Source organism: Nothobranchius furzeri, chromosome 1 (genome assembly GCF_043380555.1).
Source record: "Nothobranchius furzeri strain GRZ-AD chromosome 1, NfurGRZ-RIMD1, whole genome shotgun sequence".
Classification (NCBI taxonomy): Eukaryota; Metazoa; Chordata; class Actinopteri; order Cyprinodontiformes; family Nothobranchiidae; genus Nothobranchius; species Nothobranchius furzeri.
In genome coordinates this window covers 87,030,677-87,056,634 of record NC_091741.1, presented here as the reverse complement: position 1 = coordinate 87,056,634, position 25,958 = coordinate 87,030,677, and the positions used below count along the sequence as shown (strand labels likewise).

At 40.3% G+C, this 25,958-nt stretch overlaps 1 protein-coding gene across 5 annotated transcripts in view; it reads left to right on the top strand.

The window, feature by feature from the left end:
* diaph2 (diaphanous-related formin 2) overlaps positions 1-25,958 on the top strand; it is a 562,944-nt gene that overhangs the window by 317,555 nt on the left and 219,431 nt on the right. For all 5 annotated transcript variants that reach the window (XM_054740030.2, XM_054740029.2, XM_054740031.2 and 2 more), the window contains 2 exons: positions 6,988-7,089; positions 9,357-9,451. In XM_054740030.2, coding sequence (XP_054596005.2) covers positions 6,988-7,089; positions 9,357-9,451 — 197 coding nt within the window. The remainder of the gene's footprint in view (positions 1-6,987; positions 7,090-9,356; positions 9,452-25,958) is intronic.

The window sequence follows — 25,958 nt, the reverse complement described above, 5'->3', positions numbered from 1 at the left end:
ATTGTTTTCCCAGTCTTACATTTTAGCCTCTGGACAACTAGAAGAGCACGTTTAAATATTGACTGGGACTTGGATCAGCTGTTGTGGACCTACGAGGTCACACAGGTTAAGCTTTCCATGGATGAAGAAGCAGTTGAATAAACATACATTCCCAATCTTTCGGCTTACTAAAAACAAGACTCTTGGATTCTCAGTAACCAACAACTTCTGTGTTTTGGGTTCATTTATAAATCCTCCTTTTTTGTCGTGGCCAACCATCTGGGTATGTGCTACCTATAATCATCCTCCCCACACACCTGGGACTCTGACTAGTTTGGCAGCTTGAATGTGTGCAAGCCCTCCAAGGCCCATCAGTCCACATGTAGCGCTCAGGGGAAACATGTGACTTGCGCCATAATTGAGTCAGCCAGCAAAAACTAGCAGAATTCAGTCTACTGATGCCATCACTCAGTCCTCAGCGGGAGAGCTTTGTGCTTGTATGGATTGGGATCAAAAAGAATTGAGCCTGTTTTAGTTTTTAAAGGCACTGTTTTTCTTTTTAACTTCATAAAACATGGGGTCCAGGAGGCAACGGCGAAGACAGCTGACCAGAATGCTGAGAGCACCCTGGTGAGGGTGTAAGGTATCATGGTGAGAGATTCAAGTGGCAGTAGAGAGAATAGATAATAGAGGTTTTAGAGAACAATTTGGTACAACAAGGAGCCAAATACCCCCTCTTAGTCTAAGTTGCTCTTTTTCTCTGGGGCACGTTTTGAGGGAGATCAATGTTTCCTCCTGTTCTGCATTATTAAAGACTAATTTCTTTGTCCGAGTCTTTCACAATGTAAGTCAAACAGCTGGATTTCCTAAAGTTTACTGCCTACTGACACAATGTATGTGACACAGAACATTGACTATGATTGTTGTCATTGCTCCTCAGGGCAGCTGTGGCTACATGGTAGCTCATCCCCATCAGCCTGTGAATGGATGGATGACTGCTTGTGTTGTGTAGCGACGTGGGGGTTGAAGAACCATAAAAAGACGCTATACAAATACAGGCCATTTACAATTGTTCTTAATGGTTTTAGTTATTGTTTTTATTACTTATTTAGGTTTTATTATGCTCTCTATGTAGGAGAATTATATGCTTTTACCATTTTATAAGATCAAAGGCATCAAATTATTTAAGTTGAAGTTCTATTACGCCCGGAACACACCAGACGAGCGCTTCTAACTGGCGCCCTTGTTAAACCTATGCTCTCGGTCACATCTGCTGCGAAGCGCCACAAAGGCTCGCACCGTGCAGTGATCGTTCCGGCATGAGCTCTAATTTTTCCGTGAGCCGCATCAATTCTGACAGGAAGTCAAACCAAAACAAAAGAGGCAGGCCGGTAAATTTAACAAAATAAAGACAGTCTAAGTAAAACACCACAATTGATGAATGTGATCATTTCTATGTATCTAAACAGGCTACAGAGATGAAAATGAACAAACACACACACACACACACACACACACACACACACAAACACACACCTGTGGAGAAACATAGCGTTTCTATAATTTTACATGCAGTTTGTACAGCACAAGATGGATTTAATAAATGCGAATACAAACAAATATGTTTAATTCAAAGCATCACAAACACTAGATTATTTACTTACCCATTTAGAACGGAACTGGTCTACAAAACTGCAGCAGGATCAGCACAGTTTCTGATATCCACAAGCAGGGAGAACTGGTTACACACACACACACACACACAGCAAAGGGACAGGGGTGGGGGAGGTTGGAAAACAGCAGGCGTGAGCAGAAGCGCTCGTCAGAAATTCTCGCCTGATGTGAACTGAGGAGCAACAGGCAGTGCGCAAATTTTGTTAGCGATCCACTTTGATGCCCTTCGCAGCTGGTGTGTTCCGGGCGTTAGTCATCATTACCTGCTGGTGAAATGACATCTCCACATTTAACCCATCCCCGTGGGGAGTGCTGAGCTGCAGCACTGGCTGCGCTCTGGAACGATTTAAAAACCGCTAATCCAGCCCCATTAAAGCTGTGTGTCAAGCGGGGAGGCATTGGGTCCCATTTTTAAGTCATTGGTATGACCCAATCGAGTATGAACCCTGATCTCCCAGTCCCAGGGCAGACACTCTACCGCCAGGCCACTGAGAAAAGTAAATGTTTGATATAAAGATTTTTTTATCTAAATATAAAGCAAATAGACAGTTGTGTAGCAATTGTGGTAAGTTTTCAGAGAAAACCATTATATGCTAACTCTTTAGGATGTTTACCAGCTGATGCAGGAAGTAGACGTTCCCTGCTGAGTTAACGAATCAAACTTTATTTGTTAGACCTTATCTCGGTGGACCTTCTCAATGCTTATGTGGGCTATGATCTTTAGACCTAGGCCTTCATTCATCCACCATACTTAAGCACAGATCTCTGCATATTCTCTGCATAGAAACAATTGTATGCATTGTGTGGTATTTACTGTCTTGTACTTGTGCCTAGAAATGTTCCTAAATATACAAGAACAGCTCTGACCATGTATGTGTTTCACTTTTATTTGATTGAAATAACTGAAATCTGCTCTGAAACAGGCCTCCATCCATAGGCGTCATTTTAACCAGGGACGCCGGGGACATGTCCCCGGCAAAATTTGTGATTGGCAGCTGTCCCCCCCCCCCCCCCCCCCCCACTTTCAAAAAAGCCTGCTGATGAGGATTTTTGTTTTACCAGCTCAGATCTTATACCAGGGGTCGGCAACCTGTTCCCATCAAAGAGCCATTATTACCCGTTTCCCACAGTAAAGAAAACACCGCAGCAGCCGCTGCGTTGTGGGCGGGGCCTACCCTCAGACAGCAGAGTGCTGCTCACAACAGGTGACAGCAGCCGGTACCATGGGCGTCGCACCCGTGGGGCTTTCAACACCCACACTTTTCCAGCTGTTTTGCTCACCTCCACACCAGTCTGGTTTCTTTACGTCACACTCACTCTGTTTGCCTCATCTCCTTCTTCACCTCCGCTTCTGACAGCCGATGTCGGGTTTCCAGGAGAGCAGGAGAGGGAGGGACGGAAGAGCTCGACTGAATAATTTTACATCTTGACATTAGCTGTACAAAGTCTGAGTTTGATAAAGTGAAGAACAACCATTTGCAGAGGTTTATTATAGGCGCGGCGCCAGGTTTTCATTTTTGGGTGGGCCACGGTAATTCTGGACGGACCTAAATAAGCAGTGACTTAGTGAAGCAGGCAGGTCGCGCTAGAAAATTTCGTTTAAAAAGACGTTATAAATGTGTTCCCCCATCATTTTTATTTCTAAAATATGAAGTAAAAACTCCCAATTTAATTTTCATTCATTTGTCATTAATATGTAGTCTACACCCGTGCGTTAAGTGGACCAACTTCCAGTAAACGCAAAGCATCCAGCCCACCTCTCCAAATGCGTAAAATGTGCATCAGCCGCTAGTGTGCCGCGTCGCGCACCATCAGCTGATCAGCCCAGACAAGAGCAGAGCAACTAGAGAAAGAATAGAGGATAATTGTGTCTGGATGTGGATGGAGATTACATTTTACAGCAGCCTGATCATCATTTAAGTACGTAAACCATCACCTGTCTTCTAGTCCACGCTATCAACATTATTTTATCTGGTGTGTGTGTGTGTGTGTGTGTGTGTGTGTGTGTGTGTGTGTGTGTGTGTGTGTGTGTTCCACTTCAAACACTGGTCTAACCAACCAGACCTGCGTATCCAGTAACATTAATGTTACAATTAAACAGTTTCACTTCATGTAGGCTAGGAACATTTCACCTGCCGTGGCCCGACCGCTTCTGCTCCACATAAACTTTGTGCGTGATCAAATGTCTCTACAGGTGCTTTCTGAGCTGAAGAGGCGACTGGATGCGTCATGCGTCTCCATATTGGAGACGGGAACAAGCGCTGTTCAGCCAAACTTTCATAATTTCATAAAAATAACATTTTTCCAAGTGACACATCCCTCAGAGAGACCGGGTTTCCAGACCGCTTCAGTGGGAGGAAATCAACGAACATCCTTGAGTTTATCCGTCAAAATAAACAGCCAAATGGAAATATCTGTAACCTGTCATTTAACTGTTTCGCCTTCCTGTGAAGATTGTTGCAAAGAGAAACAATTAAACTTGATTAACCCCAGAGCCATGCGCACTGCGCTGTACGTCGTGACTGTAAATGAGGGGGAAACGATTTAATCGGATCCTTTTCTCTTCAACATGGTTTAATGTAAAGTTTCATTCAGTACAAACTTTAGTTGCACCAATCTAACGAGACAGAGCCTGGATTTGGATTCTGAACAGTTTAAACATGTTTAAAACGGAGACATGCGTGACGCGTCTAAAATTCGCACCTGCTCCGCTATTATGGAAATTAAAATAACAAGATGAATAGCATGAACTTATTTTAGGCACAGACAATATCCCCCACACTTTTGAAAAGTTTGCAACGCGCCTGGTCGCTCGTGTACGTCAGTTATCTTTCATAAGACGATAATCAATAAAACGATTTATATAAAGTGGATCCAGAAGTTGTAGCCCGCGTCCCTGCCGACAAAATTTTGATATTTTTCACCCTGTTGGTGGTTTTACTGAGCAGGTGCCACTTTTGTCACGCGATTCTTTTTAAAACATGTTTAGACTGTTCAGAATACAAATCCGGGCTCTGTCACGTTTGATTGTTGTAATTAAACTTTGTAGGTGGGGAAGGTCAGAAAGCAGCTCAGAAGCAAATATGATTACGCACAAGCGTGACGCGTCAACCCGGTCTCACAGTAAGACCGGGTTGGACCTGTTCAGGTTTACGCAGACAATCTTTACATTTAGAATTGGCATACAGATGTAAAATTAATGCAGTAAAATATAAAGCATTTTATTTAAATATCCATTCATTATTTTAAAAGTACAGAGAGCCGCATCAGATGGATGGAGGAGCCGCATGCGGCTCCAGAGCCGCGGGGTGCCGACCCCTGTGCTAGCCTACTTTATTGTCCCCAGCAATTTTTAAACCCCACTCAAGTGTATGGTTATTGTCCCCAGCAATTCTGAAAACAAACTGACGCCCTTGCCTCCATCTCACTCTTTACTTGACCTTTCTAAGATACCTTCTTTCTCATTGACTGTTGATAACTCATTAACAGAATAGTACTTCAGATGACCCAGTTTTGATGATGCAGTTTTGATTATGCAACAGATTGCATTCAGGCCACATGCACTGGGAGTGGTTTTACAATGAAGGAGTCTCTGTAGAAGTTTCTGTCCCCCCCCATCCAGACCTGTATTATATGAACCTAGCACAAGATCAGTAACAAAGGATGTGACTCCTTCTTATAATTAAAATCCAAAATTGTATGTTGTTATAATTTCATAATCTATTTGTTAGTTATTTACAGCAACATAAAGAATGAAAACAGTGATATGACACATGTTTCTTATGATAAATTATTAACTATAAGGGCTGAGTTTCAGCAATCATTGATTAACTTATATTTCACATCTAATTGTGTTTAAATCTTTTATATATTGCCTTCTAAGTTGGAAGTGTGGAGTTTATTTATTATATTTTTGTTCACCTTTAGGGATGTTTTAGTAATCTGCAAGAACTAAAGGCCGTGATGCTGTGTGTAGCATTATTTAAAACTTACTTGCAGTTTAGCAATACTTAACACTGTAAACAACTGCATCCCTGATGTGATCTGTTGACAGCACACAGAAGACTTGGGTAAGTGCCTTAAGCATTGCTTCTTCTAGGTGCCCAGGAGATGTTCCCTCTTTGATTCTTTCTTCAAATATGCAAGCCAGCACTAAGGGAGCAGATTGTTTGTTCTAGATTTCCTGTGAGACTCCCACCTTGGGCCTAAACAGAGCATTTGTGATGATTAGCAACAAAGTGTGCTGCCTCTCATGAGTCATCAGGGGAGAGAGAAGGATCTAAGGAATCTTCCTTCTCATATTTCTGCTTCTTTATTGTGAAAAATTAAACCCTGCACAGTTCTGTAACTCCACTTTAGGACTGTTGCCCTTTTGTTGTGTGCACGGACATGTGGTGTCCATTATTTACAAGTGCTGCCTTTGCTCTTGAGTAATTTTCTACTGTGTGGTTAGAGACATACTTTTTCTTAGTCTTTTTTTGTGAGGTAAAAGTTGTTATCTGTCCGATTACTTGAGCAATGACTATATAACGGATCCTTGCAAATAGAACACAAAGACAACAACTTTACTAAACTGATCCAATGTACGTTATGTATATATATATATATATATATATATATATATATATATATATATATATATATATATATATATATATATATACATTAAATTCAGACATATATTAGAAGGGAGGGTTAGAAATAAAATGCAAACAGGTGACACATCAAAAGCAGGTGTGATGTAGTTTACCAGCAGATAAAACTGGTGATTCCTACTATGACATGAGTTTGACCCATATACATGTTTAGAAGCATGCAGAATGAAGGTACAACATTTCCTTTAAAAGCTTTATTTTAATAAAAAATGATAAAATATTTATTTAGAGGGCACCATTGTGGGTTGCCAAACATTCTGCTTTGCGTAGCACGGCTAGTACTGTGGAAAATGATGGACTTGGCAAGTCAAGCAGCTGCTTCTGAGCCCAGAAGACGTTGTTATGCTTCTCAGACGAGGAGCGACCATGAAAGATCTAAAATCAGAGTGAGTTTAGCCTTTCAACAGGTGGACCCAAATTAAACATGTCACGTTTCGGCAGTGAACCTGGTGTCCCAACGTCTGGAAACTTTGTTCTACTTTTGCAACTACAACCTTCACACACTAGATGTCACTTTGGTGTCTGTGTTCCATATTCCACCTTTAACTGTTTGTACTTTGTTGTGAGAGGTTTGTTTTTGCCACGCAGAGTAGCAGCACTTTGCTTGTTTTACAGTTTGCAGCATCACATAGTTTCAAATAAGCTGTTCTGAAAGTGTTTTGGATTTTTTTTTTCACAGTAAGAAAAGATGTCAACGACGAACCTGATAACAGAGCCCTGCAGTTCAAGAAAAAGACAAAAGAACTTCGTATCTTGGACGCCAAGACTGCTCAGAATCTTTGTAAGTTGACTCACTTATTTGCTGAGGCTAATTAAATGTTTAGAACAGTTGGCTCGTAAAGCATTTATTTGTTGGCCTTTTTATTTCATAAATATCAGCAGAAACCCCAAACACAGCAATGTCTATCATGTGGGCGTTACGCCTTTTAGAAGATCACTGGATTGCTATAAACATTTAGATAAAGTTAAATTCTAAAATTTGTCTCTCTACTAAATTTCCTTTCACGCATTAGCCTGTTATTAGAAAGAGCATGTTAACATTAGGATGACAAACCAAGGTGTATGTTTACATATTCATGTCTTTGTATGCATTTGCAATTGAAGCCACTTTAGTTTTTTATGAATTTGACAATGCCGATGGGTGTCACCGCTTAGTCCGATTACACCAATGACAGATGGGGTTTGAGCTTGGCAGGAAGTTAAATACAAATATGGAAAACCTCACCTTCACAAAGGAAATGGGTGGGATGCATGTTGTTGTACACAACCACACCACTCTCCAGAGCTGCCTTGACATATAGTACTGCATCATAAATCATCAGCACTGCTCACCACCGAATCCACCAAGCTTCTTTTTTAATCCTGATGTGAAGGTTCAGTAGCTGGGATGGGTAGTGGGATAAAATGAGTGATTGTCGTGTCAGCAACACTTGATGTATCATGCTAAAATGATTATGCATACCACTAGCAGGTAAATAGTGACTATCTGTCTTTAAAACCCTTCGCTCAGCAGTGTCAGTAGACTGCGGTCGTGTGTTTGACTTGTATCTAGGCCATCAGTAATGTCAACACCACTAACTGTGTTTAGTGAGACAGTGATAGCTTAAAAATAAGTTTTTGTTATTAAAAGAAACTTGAACATTGGGTTAGGTTGGGTAGCTTTCGATAATAGTCAACACTAATACATGATACCGGCTAAATTACTTACAACACAGCTGGAAGAGCTCTGTATGCAGTGCCAGCTCATCTTCAGCGGTGCAGTTATAACATGGACTGGAGTATTCTGAATGCTAATATCCAGAGAAGAATGCATAGAAAGTATTATCTTTTCTACGGCTCACATTTTGTATTTCCTTTTTAAAAGAAAGCTAAGAAATGACTTTGACACAGTGCAGACTTCAGAAAACGCTCATCGTAAAAGCCCACGTTGTTGGTGTTAGCCCACCATCCAAACTCAACACTTATCAGCTAATTGGATATGCGGTTTTGTCTCATTTATTTTTAAAATAAATTAATTTAAAATACAGTATTCAGTAAAACTGAATAACTGGTGTCGCGTGGTGTTGTTAAAGAGAAGGGTGATATCCCTGAGTGTAATTACTGAAGAAACAGTCAAAGAGGCTGTGTTTACAGATGGCTGCAGTTTTGCTGTGATACTTTACCCTGCTTTTTTGTCTCAAAGCTTGGTGACTGAACTTGGTCTGTGAACATGAGGGTTTAATTTCTTTAATAAAGGACATGGAACTGGACTAACCAACCAACATCTGTATCTCTTCTCCCCTTCTGGCACTGTTGGGTTGGATTAAACTAGGAGACAAACAAAGAAGTGCCTGGTGATGAAACAAAACACTAACATGACATCTAATTAGGTAAAACACGATACAATGAAGACACAAAGTTTGTGTTTTTCTTTTTTTTCTTAGAAAAAGTTGCCAAACACATTAAGCAGTTCAGCCGTTTCACAGATATGAAGACTACGAAGAACGGAAACTGTGATACGTTTCTGTTTGTTTCATGTCTGATTCAGACATCAGGTCCCACTGCTGCAGTCATATGGCAGCTGTTGAGTGACTCTCCTCCAACTCATTACCAAAGCTCCACCTGTGACTTCCACCTGGATACGCCATCAGCTCCAATTTCCAATGTAGCCACCCCACCTGGAGTGTGAAACACCCACTAGGCGTCCCCCCCGAGGCAAATCCAGCAGGCCTCTTGGTATCCACCCAAACAAAAACATGTTGCTTTTCAGAAAACACGACAACACATGCCCAGTCCTGCTAGAATCTTTTTTTTTTTTTTTATTAAATTATATTTTTAGAGTTTTCCTACTTTGGATTGGTAGTTTTAAAACAAACAAACCAGTTTATCGCCTTGTGTTTGAGTCTGGATGGTTTTCTTTCCAGACTTTGTCAGGTTGACACATTCTTTACAAGTAAGAAGTACAGGTTTGTGCTCATTTTATCTGAAGAGTGCTACAATGCCTTATTTGAACCTTGTGCTGTAATGAAAAACAGAGGAGCTGACTCTATTCTCCCTGCATTACAACAGCTATTTTCCTGGGCTCCTTCCGCCTGCCCTACGAGGAGATCCGTGACATTGTGCTACAGGTAGACGAGGAAAGACTGAGCGAGTCACTCATCCAGGTAAGGCTGATGCTTGCTGTAGTGTCCGCTCACACACTGGATTATTTAAAGTTGTGCATGAGTGTTTGAGCGCAGCACACATGAGAATGTGCAAAGGAACAAGAAGAATTTTCTAATGCATTCATCTGAGAAGATCCTTTTTTGAATTGTTTTCCTGTGAATAGCATGTTGACCCTATTTGAAACCTGCTATGGTTTGTTTTTTGGCATAAGCCACTCTTTTCATTCTCATGTGGACTGCAGAGACCCCCTATTCATCCACTCATAATGGATGATGAAGGACGCAGCTTGGCAAAGTGTCCTCTTCTCCACCCTCCTTCTCTCTTGCTTTTGTCTCAAACCATGATTGATGAGCTTCCTAAAGGCTACTTGTTTTTGTTCTCATTTGATTTAATTTTTTTATGTGTGTCTCAGAAAGCATTAATTGAAAACAGGGAGGGAGTAACTTGGGTGAAGATGCTGGGCATCATGAGACTGAATGTTCCTTGTGACTGATGCAGTCACGTTCCCTTCTATTTGTGCTTCATTTCAGCAGTTGGCTGTGTAGAACTTAAGAGTGTATTGCAAATTGAAGATATGATTTTAATATGAGGGCTGCACAGTGGAACAGTGGTCAGCACCGCTGGCTTACAGCAAGAAGGCCCCAGGTTCAAATCCCAGCCTGGGGTCTTTCTGCATGGATGTATGTTTTCTCTGTGCATGTGTGTGTTCTCTCCGGGCACTCCAGCTTCTTCCCACAGTACAACAATATGACTGTCAGCTTGATGGGTCTCTCTGAAATTGTCCTTAGTTGTGTGTGCTTTGTTGTTTGTCCTGTGTGTCTCTGTCTTGCCCTGAGATGGACTGGAAATCTGTGCAGGGTGTACCCTGCCTGTTTGCCTGAAAATTGCTGGAGATAGGCACCAGCACCCCGCAACCTTGCGTAGAGAAGCAGGTAAAGATAAAGGATTGATAGATTTTGATACCAATTTAGCAGTGCTGTAATGTGCTATGAGTGCAACAGTTCTCTGTGAGAATGCCTAAAGTGCTAATTCCACATCCCGAGGTCTGGGTAAGACATGCTTAATTTGTCCCGATGTTCATCCCCACATAGCTTATCAACAAAGAGTTGTACATCTCCTCATCTGCTTCCCTCATACTTGGAGCTAGACACCCGTATCAGGTGGAGAGGTAATATATATTTAGATGGGCCCTTCCAGAGAGCTGCCATACGGGGTTATTATTTTCTGCTCCGATAACCTTTAATAGGCGTAATGGGTAATCTGGCAGAAAGTACAAGGTGTACATTATGAGACGGTGTACCTACTCTCTGCTTTGTGAGAGAAAGGAAGCTAAGGTGTTGACCTTTTCTCCTGCTTTGGACTTTCAGTAGTGTGTATCCTCCAGAAGGAGAGTTGTGTCTTCAATCAGTCCTCACCTTGTCCTTCTTACACACAACACTGGAAAAATACTTGGACTGGTCACATGTAGTCTGTTTAGGTTACACAAAAAAGCATATCCCACCACATTCCCACCACCAAATAGCTGCTACTGATCGTTCCTATTGTATGGAATCAAAACAATTAAACGTGCGCAATGTGTCACTGATTGTAGTCAATAAAATACAGAGTATTTAAAGGGATACTGAGCAATTTTTAGTACCCCCTAGTGTCTCTTATAAAAATGAAAGTAAAAGTTAGCTCCTCGCTGTGCGTCCATCTTTTTAACACCTTAATCTAACAGCTGGAATGTCTCCTTAGCCTTGATTAGTTTCTACAGGAGTTATTCATCACTAAATCACACAAATCAGCTGTGTCAATATAAAATATATAAAACAATATAAAACATGCAGGAAACGAGCTGGGACCAGACTGCAGTGCTAGGCATGTCAGCTCCATGTTATAAAGTCAAACAGGACTGGGTACTCTAAAGTTGCAAGTGTGGTATTCCTGCCACGAGGCGGTGGGGTCTGAGTGACATTTCATTAACCCTGTAAAGGGTCATTTTAGCACATACTGGCTCAAGACAATGAATTACAAATTAGAAAAAGTAGCCTAGTAACAATTTAACACGTTAAAAAGCATATTTTTTTGAATACTTATTAAAAATCTTTCTCTGCAGAGTAAAATGTAACAGTTAGTCCTGATTAATATGTATGGCATTAACATATCTTCAGTTAATCACATGGTCTCATTTATCTTATGTTAAACACTTGCTGCTGCCATTTCTACAAATTAAAATCAAACAATGCTTTGTTAATAAATGTGGTTATACAATGTTGCATGAATGGCAGATGCGGAAACAAGTAGGTGACTGGGCATATTAATGATCATCACAGTAGAGGTCCAGCAGTTTGCTTAAATTATGATAACAATTAAAAAAACACTTTTTGGCTTTGGCCAAGCTTAGTTAATGGTTAAAGATTAACAAACACATTTATTAAACCCTTTTATTTCTGTTTTTGTGTTAAAGGAAATTTTCTTAACTATATTTCTAAATACATGTTTTCATGTTGTAACATTTCAAAGGGACATTTTTAAAATTTTCCATATTTTAAATCATTATCTTGAGCCAGTGTGTGCTAAAATGACCATTCACAGGGTTAACGAAAGGCCACCCAGCCCCTATCACCCTGTGGCCAGAATATTACAATTTCAATTCAAGTGTATTTATATAGCGACAAATCACAGCAAGAGTCATCTCAAGGCACTTCACATAGTAAACATTCCAATACAGGTCAGTTCGTTAAGCCAATCAGAAATAAGTTTCCTATATAAGGAACCCAGCATGACTGGTGTCAGTGACTTTACTTGCATCTTCAAACTCACGGGCTGCTCTGTTTGGTCTTAGAAAAAATTGAGCTGACATACCTGGCACTGCAATCTGGTTCCAGCACGTTTCCTGCATGTTTCAGATCATGACCACAGCTGATTTGTTTATTTTGGTGATGAATTACTCCTGTAGACACTAATGAAGGCTAGAAGATGTTTTAGCTGTTAAAAACACTATTGCACAGCGAGAAGATAGATTCAGCTTTTGGTTCTACAAATGGACACTAAGGGGTGCTAAAAGCAAACAAACTGTCTAGTTACCCTTTAGACTGTTTCAAAAAAAAATTAAGTAGTTTTAGAAACAAATATTTTGTATGAGTATTCATTTAACTTTTTACTGGTAGAAAATATTCATTTCAAGGTTCTGTCTTAAACTGTGGTAGATGGTGCTTCTGGAGATCAATGTGAAATCAGCACAGCCACCTGTGTCTTTTTTTGATGTCTCCCAAAATGTCCAAACAGTCACTTTAGTCTTTTATGAAGGTCAGTTTGGCATTTTACCTCCTTCAAGCATCAGACGGAGATGATTAAGTGCTCACAAGAACTGGCTAGAAAGTTGGACTGTTACCCTTCACTGCACATGGCCTGGAAAACTCCAACACTCTGGCCTTGAATAGTCATTAAAGAAGAATAATGCTGCAGGAAGGGTTTGACGGAAATAGTAGTGTTAGTTGTAGTTTTAGTATTTAGATTCTAAATATGGTTTACTTTCAAATCGGCTACGTAATCGTTCTTCTGTGCTAGCTAAGGTTAGTCATTCACCGATTTTTCTTCTTGCAAAAAGCTTGTCATGCTCTTTGAGAGACTTTTCATTGTTGCCTTTACTTCCCCCCATTTCCCTCTTTAATAAATGTGAAGCAGAGCAGTGAGGGTTTCTAACAAAGAGGAAGGCTCAATGGGGCTTATGAGAGCAAGTGTGTGAGTCAGCAAAAAGCATCTGGGAGCCAAGCTAATGTCACCAAGTCCACAGGGAGGTGGTAGAACCAACCAAGTTAACTAATCATTGTGGAAGGGTCCTGTGTTTGGAGAATGTGTCCCTGTTGTCTTCATTTGCTTCCAGTATACCATGGTGAGACGTTTGCATCTGTTTTCTACTGGCCGCAACATTTCTGTTGTCCTCATGAAGCTTCAGTATTCATCTTTATCTGATAATATGTTATTTATAATATTACTACTGTTCATTAAAGCCTAATGAGATAGCCAAAGTTGTCAGTCTTTTTACATCCTCCTATTATTTAAAGAGCAAGAGTCACTCCCAAATCAACTTTTTTGCTGATAAGACTATAAATGAGTGTCTAATCAGCCTGTAGACATGTGTAGTCAATAATGTGGCACTTTAGTGCATTTTAGTTTACATTTAAATATTCCGCCCAAAACTGCCAGTGTTGCGCCCTCTTCAGGAAAAACTCTGCTCTTTATATGAATTTTAATCTGCCATTGCTATTGGCTAAGAGGTGCATTATGACATTAGCTGGTACATTTTTGGCGCTTACACATTAGCGTCGGCACGGACGGGGCTGGATCGGGCTGGATGGTGTGAATTCGGTCTCGATCTGGCCGTGTAGTGTTCACATATAAATCCGAGGGACTTTTCTGGAATGCGAAGCCTGTGGGCGGTGTTTCCTATACGCATGAAAGTCAGCGGTGTCCTTCATTATAAGGTAAACAAAGGCGGACATGAGCTGTGTTGCTTTTGGAGACTCTGAACCACATTATTGTATTAATTTTCTGTGTGTGTGTCCTCATAATCTTGTGCCACACACACGTTGATTTCTCCCCTGAACAGCTGTCTGCTCGCTGGGGCAAGAGCTGCACGGGCACACACACACACACACACACACACACACACACACACACACACACACACACACACACACACACACACACACACACACACTCATACATACACACACACACACACACACACACACACACACACACACACACACACACACACAGAGCGAGCTATTCTCTTTTCCTGTTCCCACATCGGCAACCCCATGCTACTGACAGAAGTTTACTCAACAGCATCCAGCATGAAAATGAATCGTGCATGCGGGAAACCCCGCGCTGGCTCATTCTACTCATAGATCGGAGGCGGTAGGCGTAATTTCAGCTGGCCAATCAGTCTATAGTGTCGCCTCGGTCCCAGTCTGACCACTGGATAGAAGGTCTGAGAAAAAGAGTCGCCTCGGCACCAAAAATGCAAATCAGACCTGTGTGTGAAACCAAAATCCGGTGCCGTTCGATACCTTTTGGGGCCGTGCCGACGCTAATGTGTAAGCGCCATATGATGTCACAATGGCGCTGTGAGCCTGTGGATGTGTTTTTGTTAGCGGCTCCGCCCTGTCGGTCTGCCAGGTGGTCTGCCAGGCAACGCCTCCTTATGGCACATTTTTCAAACAGAAACAGGAGTGGAGTTAGACTCTGGTAGGGAGTGACTTACTCTTTAAATAAGGTCATGCTATTTTTGAAATTAGACTGATGTGGACATCAAACAGTCAAATTTGAAAATGTTTTATGATGAATATAGCGGGGGTGGAAAAACACTTAAAAACTCTTACATGGAGACCATGTGTCTGTAATAAGCACATTTTAAACTCTCATTTTGACTTTTTACTAACTAGCACAAATGTAAATTTTAGTTGCCAGGTTTGATAATATTATACTTTATGCAAATATTTAAAAATAAATAAATAAGTTTGAAATTACATAAAAAGTCACTTTGAACATTTAAAATGTTTTCTTTCTTTTCTAATATGTATTCAGGTTTGTCCTTTTCATCACACATTTGTATGGTTTTAAACATATATTCATGTAATCAAAAGATCCCTGGCAAATGTTTTTGATAGAAAACACATATAGCTATTCACAAATACCATACGGGTTGTGTTTGGCATAAGGAAAACATTAAACTAGCACACACAAATTTTATTTACACAGAAATATTGCTAATTGTATACTTCTGTCCTGGTGAAACAGGAATGAGGTGATTATAAAGGCAAATGATGCAGAAATTAGCTCATGAATTAAGCAGAGAAGGATGCGACACATGCCAGCGAAATGCAGTTACATCCAGCGTTAAAACTATAGAGCCTCAGAAGGAGAGCAAAGAGACCTCCTGCTGGGTGACACAGTCCTGAGTGTGGGCTCCATCTGCACAGTGCTCATCTACACTCATTACACTGATTAATCACTCCACACCACCCACTCTCAGCCATACGCCAATCACCATTTATCCACACAGGCAGATGCACACACATACAAAAGAGTCCAAATGCATGGCTTGGCAACTATTATAAAAGGCATTTGACATTGTGCTAATGCTAGAAGTGGATGATCATGGGTGACCAAAAAAATATCAGCTAGTAAATAATTATGTCCAACTGGTGGTTAAATGACTGAATACTGTGGTGACTTGTGCAAAGTTCAGTCCAATAATGGTGTACACTGGAGGGTTGTTGTTTTTACCTTCTCAATTAAATTTGATTAATCCTTATTTTTAATCGCACACTGTTTTTCTTCTCTAATATGTATTCATGCTATCTCAATCCCAACAATATCCAACATCAAGAATCTGGGATTGCATACAGAAGGTAGGGTCAGATAATTAAAGCATGTTAAGACATCTTATGATGATTTATGTTTAAAATAACATGGGCATTACCTTTTTGGCAATGCATTTTATACCACCCAAAAGCCTAAATAGTTACTATTATTTCAGTGTACAACTCACTGAGATCGTGCATAATGGAATGAGCAGCACAGCTAAATGCGCCAAAATCTCCCAACAATTCCCCTGTAGGTATTTGCTTGCTATACAATCAATACGTTCTAAAAACCGTTATAATTACCAGAAATTAATTGTGACCTTATTCAATAAAATGATCATTGTCAAAGATATCCCCATTTCTAGAAATGTTTTTATCCACTCAAAATACTGAAAACAACCACACAATCTCCAGTGACTATAAAATACCTGTCTGTCATGACAAGGAAAATAAAACGTCCACAAACAGGAAACCAGGAGCAGGGCATGTACATAAAGCTTGTACTAAGCATTACATATTTAAAGGGATACTTAGCAACTTATTTTTCTTTTTAAATAATTTTCTTGAGCCAGTATGTGCTAAAATAAAAGGCCACCCAGCCCCTATCACACCCTGTGGCCAGAAAATCGCACTTGCAACTTCACAGTTGCCGGTCTGGTCTGTTGGGAAAAAAAAATAACTGACCTACCTGGTGCTGCTGTCTGGCTCCAGCATGTTTCCTGCATGTTTTAGATCATGAACACAGCTGATTTGTTTAATTTAGTGATGAATCTCTCCTCTAGATATTTTGGAACGCTGGGAGACATTTCAGCTGTTAGATTACAATGTTAAAAAGACAACCGCACATCAAGGAGATAGGTTTTGGTTTTGCTTCTACAAACTTACACTGGGGGTGCTAAAAGCAAGCAAAACTTCCTCCTTTAAAGAGCAGGTTGTAGTAAAAATGAGATCCAGGTAGTTATTCATCAGTTTTAAACTGTTCTTTAAAGAACAGATTATAAAAATGCCCATCTCACCCTCTGTCAATGGTCTCACCCTTACAATCTCAGGTCCTCTACCAGAGGCCTGGGAGCTTGAGGGTTCTGCAGTATCTTAGTTGTTCCTAGAACTGCGCTTTTCTGGACTGAGATGTCTGATGTTTTTCCTGGGATCTGCTTTAGCCACTCATCCAGTCTGGGGATTTCTGCCTTGATGACCTCAGGCACCACCACTGTCTTCACTCTCCAGGCTGTCTCAAGTTCTTCTTTGAGCTTCTGGTACTTCTCTAGTTTCTCGTGTTCCTTTTTCCTGATGTTGCCATCACTTGGTATTGCCACATCAACCACAACGGCTGTCCTTTGTTGGTTTTCCACCACCACAATGATTGGTTCGCCATCACCTGTTTGTCTGTCTAGATCATCGACATATAAATATTGGACAATGGGTTTCCATAAGCTCCAATAACACATTTTTGAAGATAAATGGGAGGTGGCCACTACCGCCATTTTGACCGTGTCACAGGTTCCGTCAAGCCCAGACAATTCCACAAAAGGGAAGAGAGGTAAAGCTGAGGGTGGGCCTGTAAGGCTGGGATATACTGACGACACCCGGTCAAACTAACTACAAGCTAACCCAAAGCTAACGCGGAGGTGGGAGCTAAGCTAACGGAGGTAGCAGCCTAGCTACAACCGAAGTTAACTGTGCACAACACCAGAGCTTCTGAGTCAGAGATACGCCGGGCTGACCGCTGGGTAAAACTGGGTGGAACACAGAGGTCTCCGAGACCTCCACAAGCCGGCAGCCGCACAGCAAACAAGCGCTGCTGCGATCTGAGATGCGCAGAGCTGCCGCTGGGGAGAACCGGGTGGAATGGTTTCCGTCCCAGAGCTCCACAAGCCGGCAGACCGCGCAGCAGACAGAAGCCGCGATCAGACAGAGATGCGCCGAGCTGCGGGGAGGGGAGAAACAGGTGGAAAACGTCGGTCTCCCGAGAGCTCCACAAGCCGATAGTCGGAACCCAGCTCCACCAACATGTTCTATTTCAACCCATTTTCTAAAGTGCAGCATTGTGTTAAATGCACTGGGTTTTACCTTGTTACATTTAAATTTCATGGTTAAACAGTACATGTTAAAATCTAAGCTCAGCTCGGCAGTGACCTAAAATACATAAATATAATTTTACTTACAGAAAAAAAATGAAGTGGAGACTCCTTGGACGCTCTATTAGTGCAATTAATGCCACAGCAAGTCATTTTGTCCAACAATTGCACAAAAAATATCAAAAAAAAAAATACACACACATAGAGACTCAAAATCCCAGAGCAGTTTCCAGGCCAGACCGAGGCTTTACTGAGGCCTTTCCACGGAGCTAGCTCTGCGGTCACGTGGGTCGGATGCTCATTAATTATACAGACTTTTAGGCTTTTAATACACTTAAACAGAAGAGTGAGAAAATAATTCACCCCCTTCAGAGTTGTCATGAGTGTAAACTAGATAATTTAAACAAAAAACATGTTTTGGTACCAGGCTGTAAACATGTTTATTTCTGCTGTGAAATTGGTATTTTTAACATGGGAGTCAATGAGGATTTGCTCGCTTCTGACACCAGCCCCCAGCGGATGAGGGTGGAACTGCAATTTTTGGTGCTTCCGGGATTGCTTCAATTTTTGAGTCGCATTGTGGGGGCCTGGTCTAGATCTGGAAGTCCTACTGGAGCTTGGCTCTCCCATTCTCAACCACCTTAGGGGGTGTTACCCATTTTGAACTTGGGGCTTCCAGTCTCTATATCTGTATCTGTTCTTCATTACATGATTAGTTAGTAATGAGCACAGAGCACTCTTGAACTAGTGAAAACATTTTAGGCAGTTCCACTGAGCTCACTTTTCTTCATGGGTGGAGTTTATGCCCTCTGGTTATTGCTGTCTGTTGTAGCTCTTCTCAGAGCAATTGAAGAAGACAACTAAACAAAACAGTTGTAAGTTCACTCATGACAATCCCGTCTTATGTTGATAAATAGAAGGAATAGTCAGAATGGAAAAAGTTGAAGAAGTGAGCGGTTCACATGATGTATCTAAAACTAACTCAATCGTATCATCTTCTTTCTGTGTGACATGTCTAATGTAATGATTTGTCAGCAGAATGTGGCGGTGTGGTGGCCTTGAAGTATCCCTGCAATGTGTCACCCTGGCAGAGTGGATAGATAGGAGTTGATTAGCTCTCCTTATTCTGCATTAAGGCCCATCAACACATCTCAGATGATGCACATACTCACAAATGCTGGCAGACAGCCATGGCTCTTAACATTCACAAAGGCTTTATGAAATTTGTTGCAATTTCACACTTTTTTCTGTCTCCACCCAGTACACAAACCAATATGCTATGTGCAAATAGATATTGTCTGTCTTCTAGTCCCTGTACATTTATGTCATTTATCATCCCACCAATGCATGTGTGTTAGCTCTTTGAACAAGAGAAAACACACATTTGCATCCAGTACGCCTCACTCTTTTACATTCTTTGTCTCTGTTTCTCATTTGCCTACAATATTCATAGTGCTGTTGAAGAGAGGTCACTTGCATATATCAGGTCAGCTTCATCAAATTCACAAAGACTTTAGAGTCACCCCACTACCTTACCCTGTATAACAATGAGATGAATGGGACAATGAAAGGGAATAATGAGCACCGGCTCAGTAAGAAAAATAGGTAAAGCCTCAGAAAGCCTGGCAAATGTCTGCTTTTAAGAGCTGACAGCTTGACAAAACCATTCATTGCTATTGTTGGTAGGCAACAGAATCGGCTAGGGAAGAGTCCCGTGGACCTTGTTTTTGAGAGAAGAGAGTCAGACCTGTGTGCCTTGAGCTTCAGGGCCCTGGTTGCATTGTGTAGTTTGGCATGACAGGACAGCTTGTCCTCGAGTAGTTTTTTTTTTCTTTCTCTCTTTTTACCAAGATAGTGACTGCATGCATTATCTTCCTTACTTGTATTGTTTAAATCACAACACAAGTATGCACATAACCTTGCTGTTATTGATTTGAGTTGGCTCCCCTTTAGTGTTTGAATTTCTCCAAGTGTCCCTCACATCCTTTTTGCTCCAGGGTGATGCCTTTACTGGCATAACAATGGCATTTGGTCCCATGCTCTTAAAGTCCTTGCCAGCTGAACAGGCTGAGGCCAAACTGTGTCCAGATTATTAATAGGCACTTGTAAACTGGATACATTTATACTATGATCAAATAGTACACATGTAGGGTATCAGTGAGGGTTGCCATGATGTAATAGTCTGAGAAAACACTAAAATATTAGCTTTCTGTTTACATCATTCACTGTGTTGTTTTGTTATGTCTTTAAAGGTTTTACGTGTAGCCCTCAGACATCTGTTTAATGTAGACAACTTCTTACATTTAAGTGTTTCATCAGCAGTGTCTGATGAAATGTGTGCATGCGGATATAAACCTAAAAAAGTCTTATCATGTATATTTGCAACAATATAAATTTTGGTGGTACGATTATAGTCTGGGAAATAATCACGGTCTCATGATTACTATGATTATTTTACATAAATTGATTTCACATCTGTATTAACACATATAAATAACACACACATTATATTAATTATTTATAAAAGGCTTGTTTGCATTCTATAAAGGTTGATGTTTTACCTCCACAAATAACACAAGCCTGGAGGAGTTCTGCTGTGTGGTGGAGCTGCTAATGCTAATAGTTAGCTTCTACTAGCAGAGATGCTCTCTGCTGTTTCCTGGCCGCTAAACCGCTAAACAACAATCTTCCCCGTCATGAGCCAAGATGGTTGAGTCCATGAATGTCATATAGGTGTCATATCGGCAGGTGAGTGGTTGATTCAGGTGGAGGTGCGGCTGCCTCACCAGTGCAGTGCAGCCACGTAGTAATTTGCTGACAATGTCATATTTTTCAGCTTAACCATCAACCACAGCTGATTCAAAATAAATGTGAAGCAACGTTTTAACCTGAAGATGGATATATCACAGTTTTGGGCTGAAATATTACATTTCAAGTATGTTGCACTAAATAAATCCACTGTAATAATTACACATGTGTACAGCACCAACACAACTGTTGACAACTGGTCAGGGTTACACTGAAGGGTGGAGACACCTTAATGAATTAAGATGCAAAATTCCTACTAGTGTAGTTGTTATTATATTATTACTTAAATGTAATTTCTACTTGTTCATATCTTTTCAAATTTCATCAGTAAGAATATAATTTGGACAAATATAAATTGTATTTGCTATGTAGAACAGGAATTCCATTAACTCATGGAACAGACCTGGACAAAAATAATGGTACCCTTAGCTTAACCCACAGGCACCATTAGAGACATTTTCGTACATTTGGGTAGCTTTTCCGTTTTTGTTTAGCACACACTATATATATATATATATATATATATATATATATATATATATATATATATATATATATAAAGCCACATTTACAACTGGACATTTTTGTCCATGAGGGTCTTAATTTAAAGTGATGCCTGAGGGTTAATATTTTTTGAGGCAATCACTGCAATTAAATGATTGCTGTAACTGTTAATGAGACTTCTACACCTCTCAGCAGGTATTCTGGCCCACTCCTTATGAGTGTAACGTTTTGTAAGTGCTAAACTGCTCGTTGTCTCAGGTTTGAAGGGTGCCTTTTCCAGACATGTTTCAGCTCTTTTCAAATATGTTCAATAGGATTGAGGGCAGGGCTCATAGAAGGCCAGTGTTTACCTCTTAGTAAATCTTGGGTGTTTTTAGCTGTGTGTTTTGGATCATTGTTCTGTTGCAAGACCCATGACCTGCAACTGAGACCAAGCCTTCCGACACTGGCCAGCACATTTCTCTAGAATCCCTTGATATTGCGTTGTACCCTGCAGAGAGTCTAGACACCCTGTGCCAGATGGAGCAATGCAGCCCCAGAACATAACACAGCCTCCTCCATGTTTCACAGTAGGGTCAGTGTTCTTAACTTGATATGCTTCATTTTTCCATCTGTGAACATAGAGCTGATGGATGTGCCTTCGCAAAAAGTTCAGTTTGTGTCTCATCTGTCCATAGGACATTCTCCCAGAAGCTTTGTGGCTTGTCAACAAGTTGCTTGGCATACTCCAATCTGGCTTTTTATGATTTGTTTTCAACAATGCTGTCCTCCTTGGTCATCCCCCATGTAGTTCACTTTGGATCAAACAGCAATCAGACACTCATGTTCCTTGAGCTTGAAGTTCACCTTGGATCCTTTTAGAAGTTTTTCTGGGCTCATTTGGTATTGTCTCTTTGATGTGTCATCCATTTTCCTCCCATGCCCAAGGAGGTAGGCTATAGTCCCATGGATTCAATATTTCTGTAATAATATGTGCAATTGTAGTCACAGGAACATCTAGCTGACTGGAGATGGTCTTATAGTCTTTACCTTTAACATGCTTGTCTATAATTGCTTTTCTAATCTCCTGAGACAACTCTCCTTTGCTTCCTCTGGTCCATATTGTGTGGTACACACCATGTCACCAGACACCACAGTGACTACTTGGAGCCATATATATAAACACAATGACTTATACAAGATTGTAGACACCTGTGATGCTAATTAGTGGAAATACCTTGAATTTACCCCTTTGGTCACATTATTTTCTAGGGTACATCATTTTTGTCTAGGCCTGTTGAGGTTATTTTTTAATAATTCCATCGAAGCATAGTTGAAAATCAATATCTGACTTTAATTAGTTACATTTCTTAGAATTTCATTTAATATTACATTAGTCGGATTCAAGTTATTCTGTAACCATTATGTGTATTTCTTTCATTGACAAATTTTACATTTCTAATGGCTCAATATTTTCTTTTATCTTTAAGGTGGCAGATGCTTTGTGCTAAGCTTGCCAATGTGAACAATGAACAGTGCTGGACACCTGTGTCTTCTGTGGCAATGGCTACAGAAAATAATAATAATAAAAAAACTAATTTCAATTTGCTGCCTTACTTGTAATTTGACTTCTCCAATAGGGATGGTGTCCAAAGGCATTGTTGAGAAGATTTCGTACTTACAGTAAAGGGGATTAAGTGGTATTGGTTTTTTGGCATTTAGATTAATACTTTGGAAGTATACTCCCATAGCTCCCAGCGCTGCTTCTTTTTCTGGACACATTTTCCTTATTTTTCTCCTACGATTGTTCTGCTGCTCTACCTTGCATTCCCTTGTTGCTTAATTGGCACAGTTTAGAAGACTGCTCCCTGTGATTAGTGTATAAATTAAGCTGTCTACACTACATGTAGTACCATCTTTTAATGCTCCCTTTAGGCAAACATGCTATTTTAGGTCTAAAAGGCTTTTCCACTTTTATCAAGTAAAAACAGTCTTTGGTTCTTCATGCACTATGTATACTTTAAGTTTAGTGGTTCCTTGTGATGTCCAATTAAGTTTTATAGCTAATTTAATCATGTCACTTTGAAGCTCATTGCTAGACTGACCACAGTTAGTCAAAGCTAAGGCATATAAATGAAACATATTTAGTGGTGAAAGGCCTTGTAAAGTGGAAAAAAGTATACAATACACACGATATATGATAGCAACTTTGAATGGATTCTAATTGAGGATGCTCATTATTATAGAGTGTATTTTCATTGCTTTTCACATTACTTTCTTTTACTGTTCAATGAACAGTTGAAAGCAGTCTACGCCCTTCACCCACATATTATATAGGGGGCTGCTTTTTCAGCTTTTTTATTTTCTTTTGGTGTCACACCTACAGACAATATTAGTTATGTCTCATGATGGACATGCACTAACATAACAATTTACTGCTCGGCCATGGGCCATGTGCAGCTGACCCTCCCTTAGACTGTATGCAGGGTTAGATTTATAGCCAAAAAGACAACATTAAATATTACAAGGACACATATTAATATACATTTAAAAGTGTGGGAAACTCATTTAATCAATACATTTGAAGTGGTCTTTAGTAGGAATGAATGGCTTGCAAGTTGTACTCAGATGTGCTTGTTTGAGGAAGTAACAGAATGCCACATCAGAGGAGAGCTTAACACAGCAGAATTTGGAGTCTTATTTCCTGATACTGGACATCTCGCCTTGGTTTGGATATCAGCAACACAACTCAACCACTGACTTGCACTTTAGATGTTTTATCTCCACAAATAAAACAAGCCTGGAGGAGCTTCTGCCATGTGGTGAAGTTGCTAATGCTAACAGTTAGCTAACACTAGTCGGGACAGTTACTGCTGATTTCTTGATGGTAAAACAACAGCCTTTCCCGTCATGAGTCATGATGGGTGAGTCCATGAATGTTAAGTGTGACATAGATCTCGCAAGATTTTTGAATCCTAGAGTTTCACTGTCTATTTTCTAGCAGAAGCTAATGTAGGAGGTAGGTGTAGGAGACTGTTTTCATGTTTAGCCCGCATGAAAAACTGAGGGATTAAAAAAATGGGTTTTTGGTGTCTTAAACCTTCAAGTTCATATTACGCTCCACTTACTTAAAACTAGCAAGATTAATTGGTATCGCTCAGTGTTTAAACATCTCTTGACAGTAATTTTTTGTCTTTCAGAAACATCCTTCATGCAACATACTGTATGCAATTCAAATTTAGCTTTAAAATGTGTATGGTTGCTTTCTGTCAAAATCTAGCCATCAAAGTTAACCTCAAAAGTTGTTCTGAAAGAACCTTCCACACTTATTGACTTAATCGATTTTCTCCAGTTTCTTACAGTTTGTGTAATTCAGAGTGTTTTCATGATGCTGAGATCAAGGTCCCTTTGGGGCCTTATCCTCTTTTGCAAAATTATTTTTGAATTTGTACCTCATGACTTTTCCATCCAGGTCATTTTATTCAGCTGGATTAAATTGTGATGTTATATTGAAAAGGCATATTAACTTTGGACTCACCCATTTTTTCAGTGTCTTACATTGAGAATACATTTCCATAAAAACGTATGAACTGTTTTATAGGCTATACTGAACAGACTTTTACCCACCCCTACTCAGATTATGCCATGTGATCTGACTGCTTGAAATAAGAGAGTCATCACTAAATGTTTCAGCACACCCAGTTTTTGTGTGTGTGTGTGGTAAGCTAAATCTCGTCAGTGGATGATATGCCCCAGGGGGCTTGTTTTGCAGAATATCAGAGCAGCTTCTTAATGTTGAATGTCTGCCAATATATTTTATATTACCCCGTATACTTTTTTCAAAAGGAAAGGCTAATGAGTAACACTGCACCGCTGCTATTCATTTGTAATTAGTTTTGCCCTGTGTTGTGTGCAAATACCCTTTATAAAGGAAATGCATGAAGAAAATGTCCCACTTCCCTTCCATATTAACTCCTGTTTAGTAATTCTCAGAAACATTTTCACTTCTGATTGAAAAAGACACACAACCAGGACTTTTAGGTCACCATTAAGACCTCACTTTTTTATAACTATTATTATTATTATTATTATTATTATTATTATTATTATAATTATTGTTGTGGGTTGTCTAGTTGTCCATTAGTCCATTCATGGGTTTTCTATACCAGACAGATGCTGTTCTTAGGGAAATGAGTTCTCATTTATCAAACATTGCGTGGAATCCTTCCTAAAACTGTACTTAAGCTCAGCAAAAAAATTTACTCACGCTACATAGGTTTGTGGCCTATAAAACATGGAGTATGCACAGCTGCACGCAATCTCCGCTTCATAAATCAGAAACTATCTAGGTTCTCAGCTGCTTTTTAGCCACATCCCGCCCTCACCACGCCCACTTACTGCCATAAATAGTTAATGCAAAATGCCTTGTGGATCTCATGCATATACATAAGCCGGCTGTTGCAACGCTCCGCCAATAACGATGGCGACCGTAGATCAAGGCAGATCAAGGAAGCTTAATTTCACAGAAGCAGAAATTGAGGTACCTGTGGGTGAGGTGGAGAAATGAAAGGAAGTACTTTTGCGAAACAAATAAGAGAAAATCCACGGAGTGGTACAGCGTTGCTGAAGCAGTCAATGCTGAGTTCTTGAGAGAGATTTGTGGCGGATATAAAAAAAAAAAGGTCTGATCAAGATTCGATCCCCAGACTCCCAGATGAAAGTCGCGCGCTAACCAGTCAGCTTAACGGAGATCTCCCCTGTCCATGGCGCATGATCAA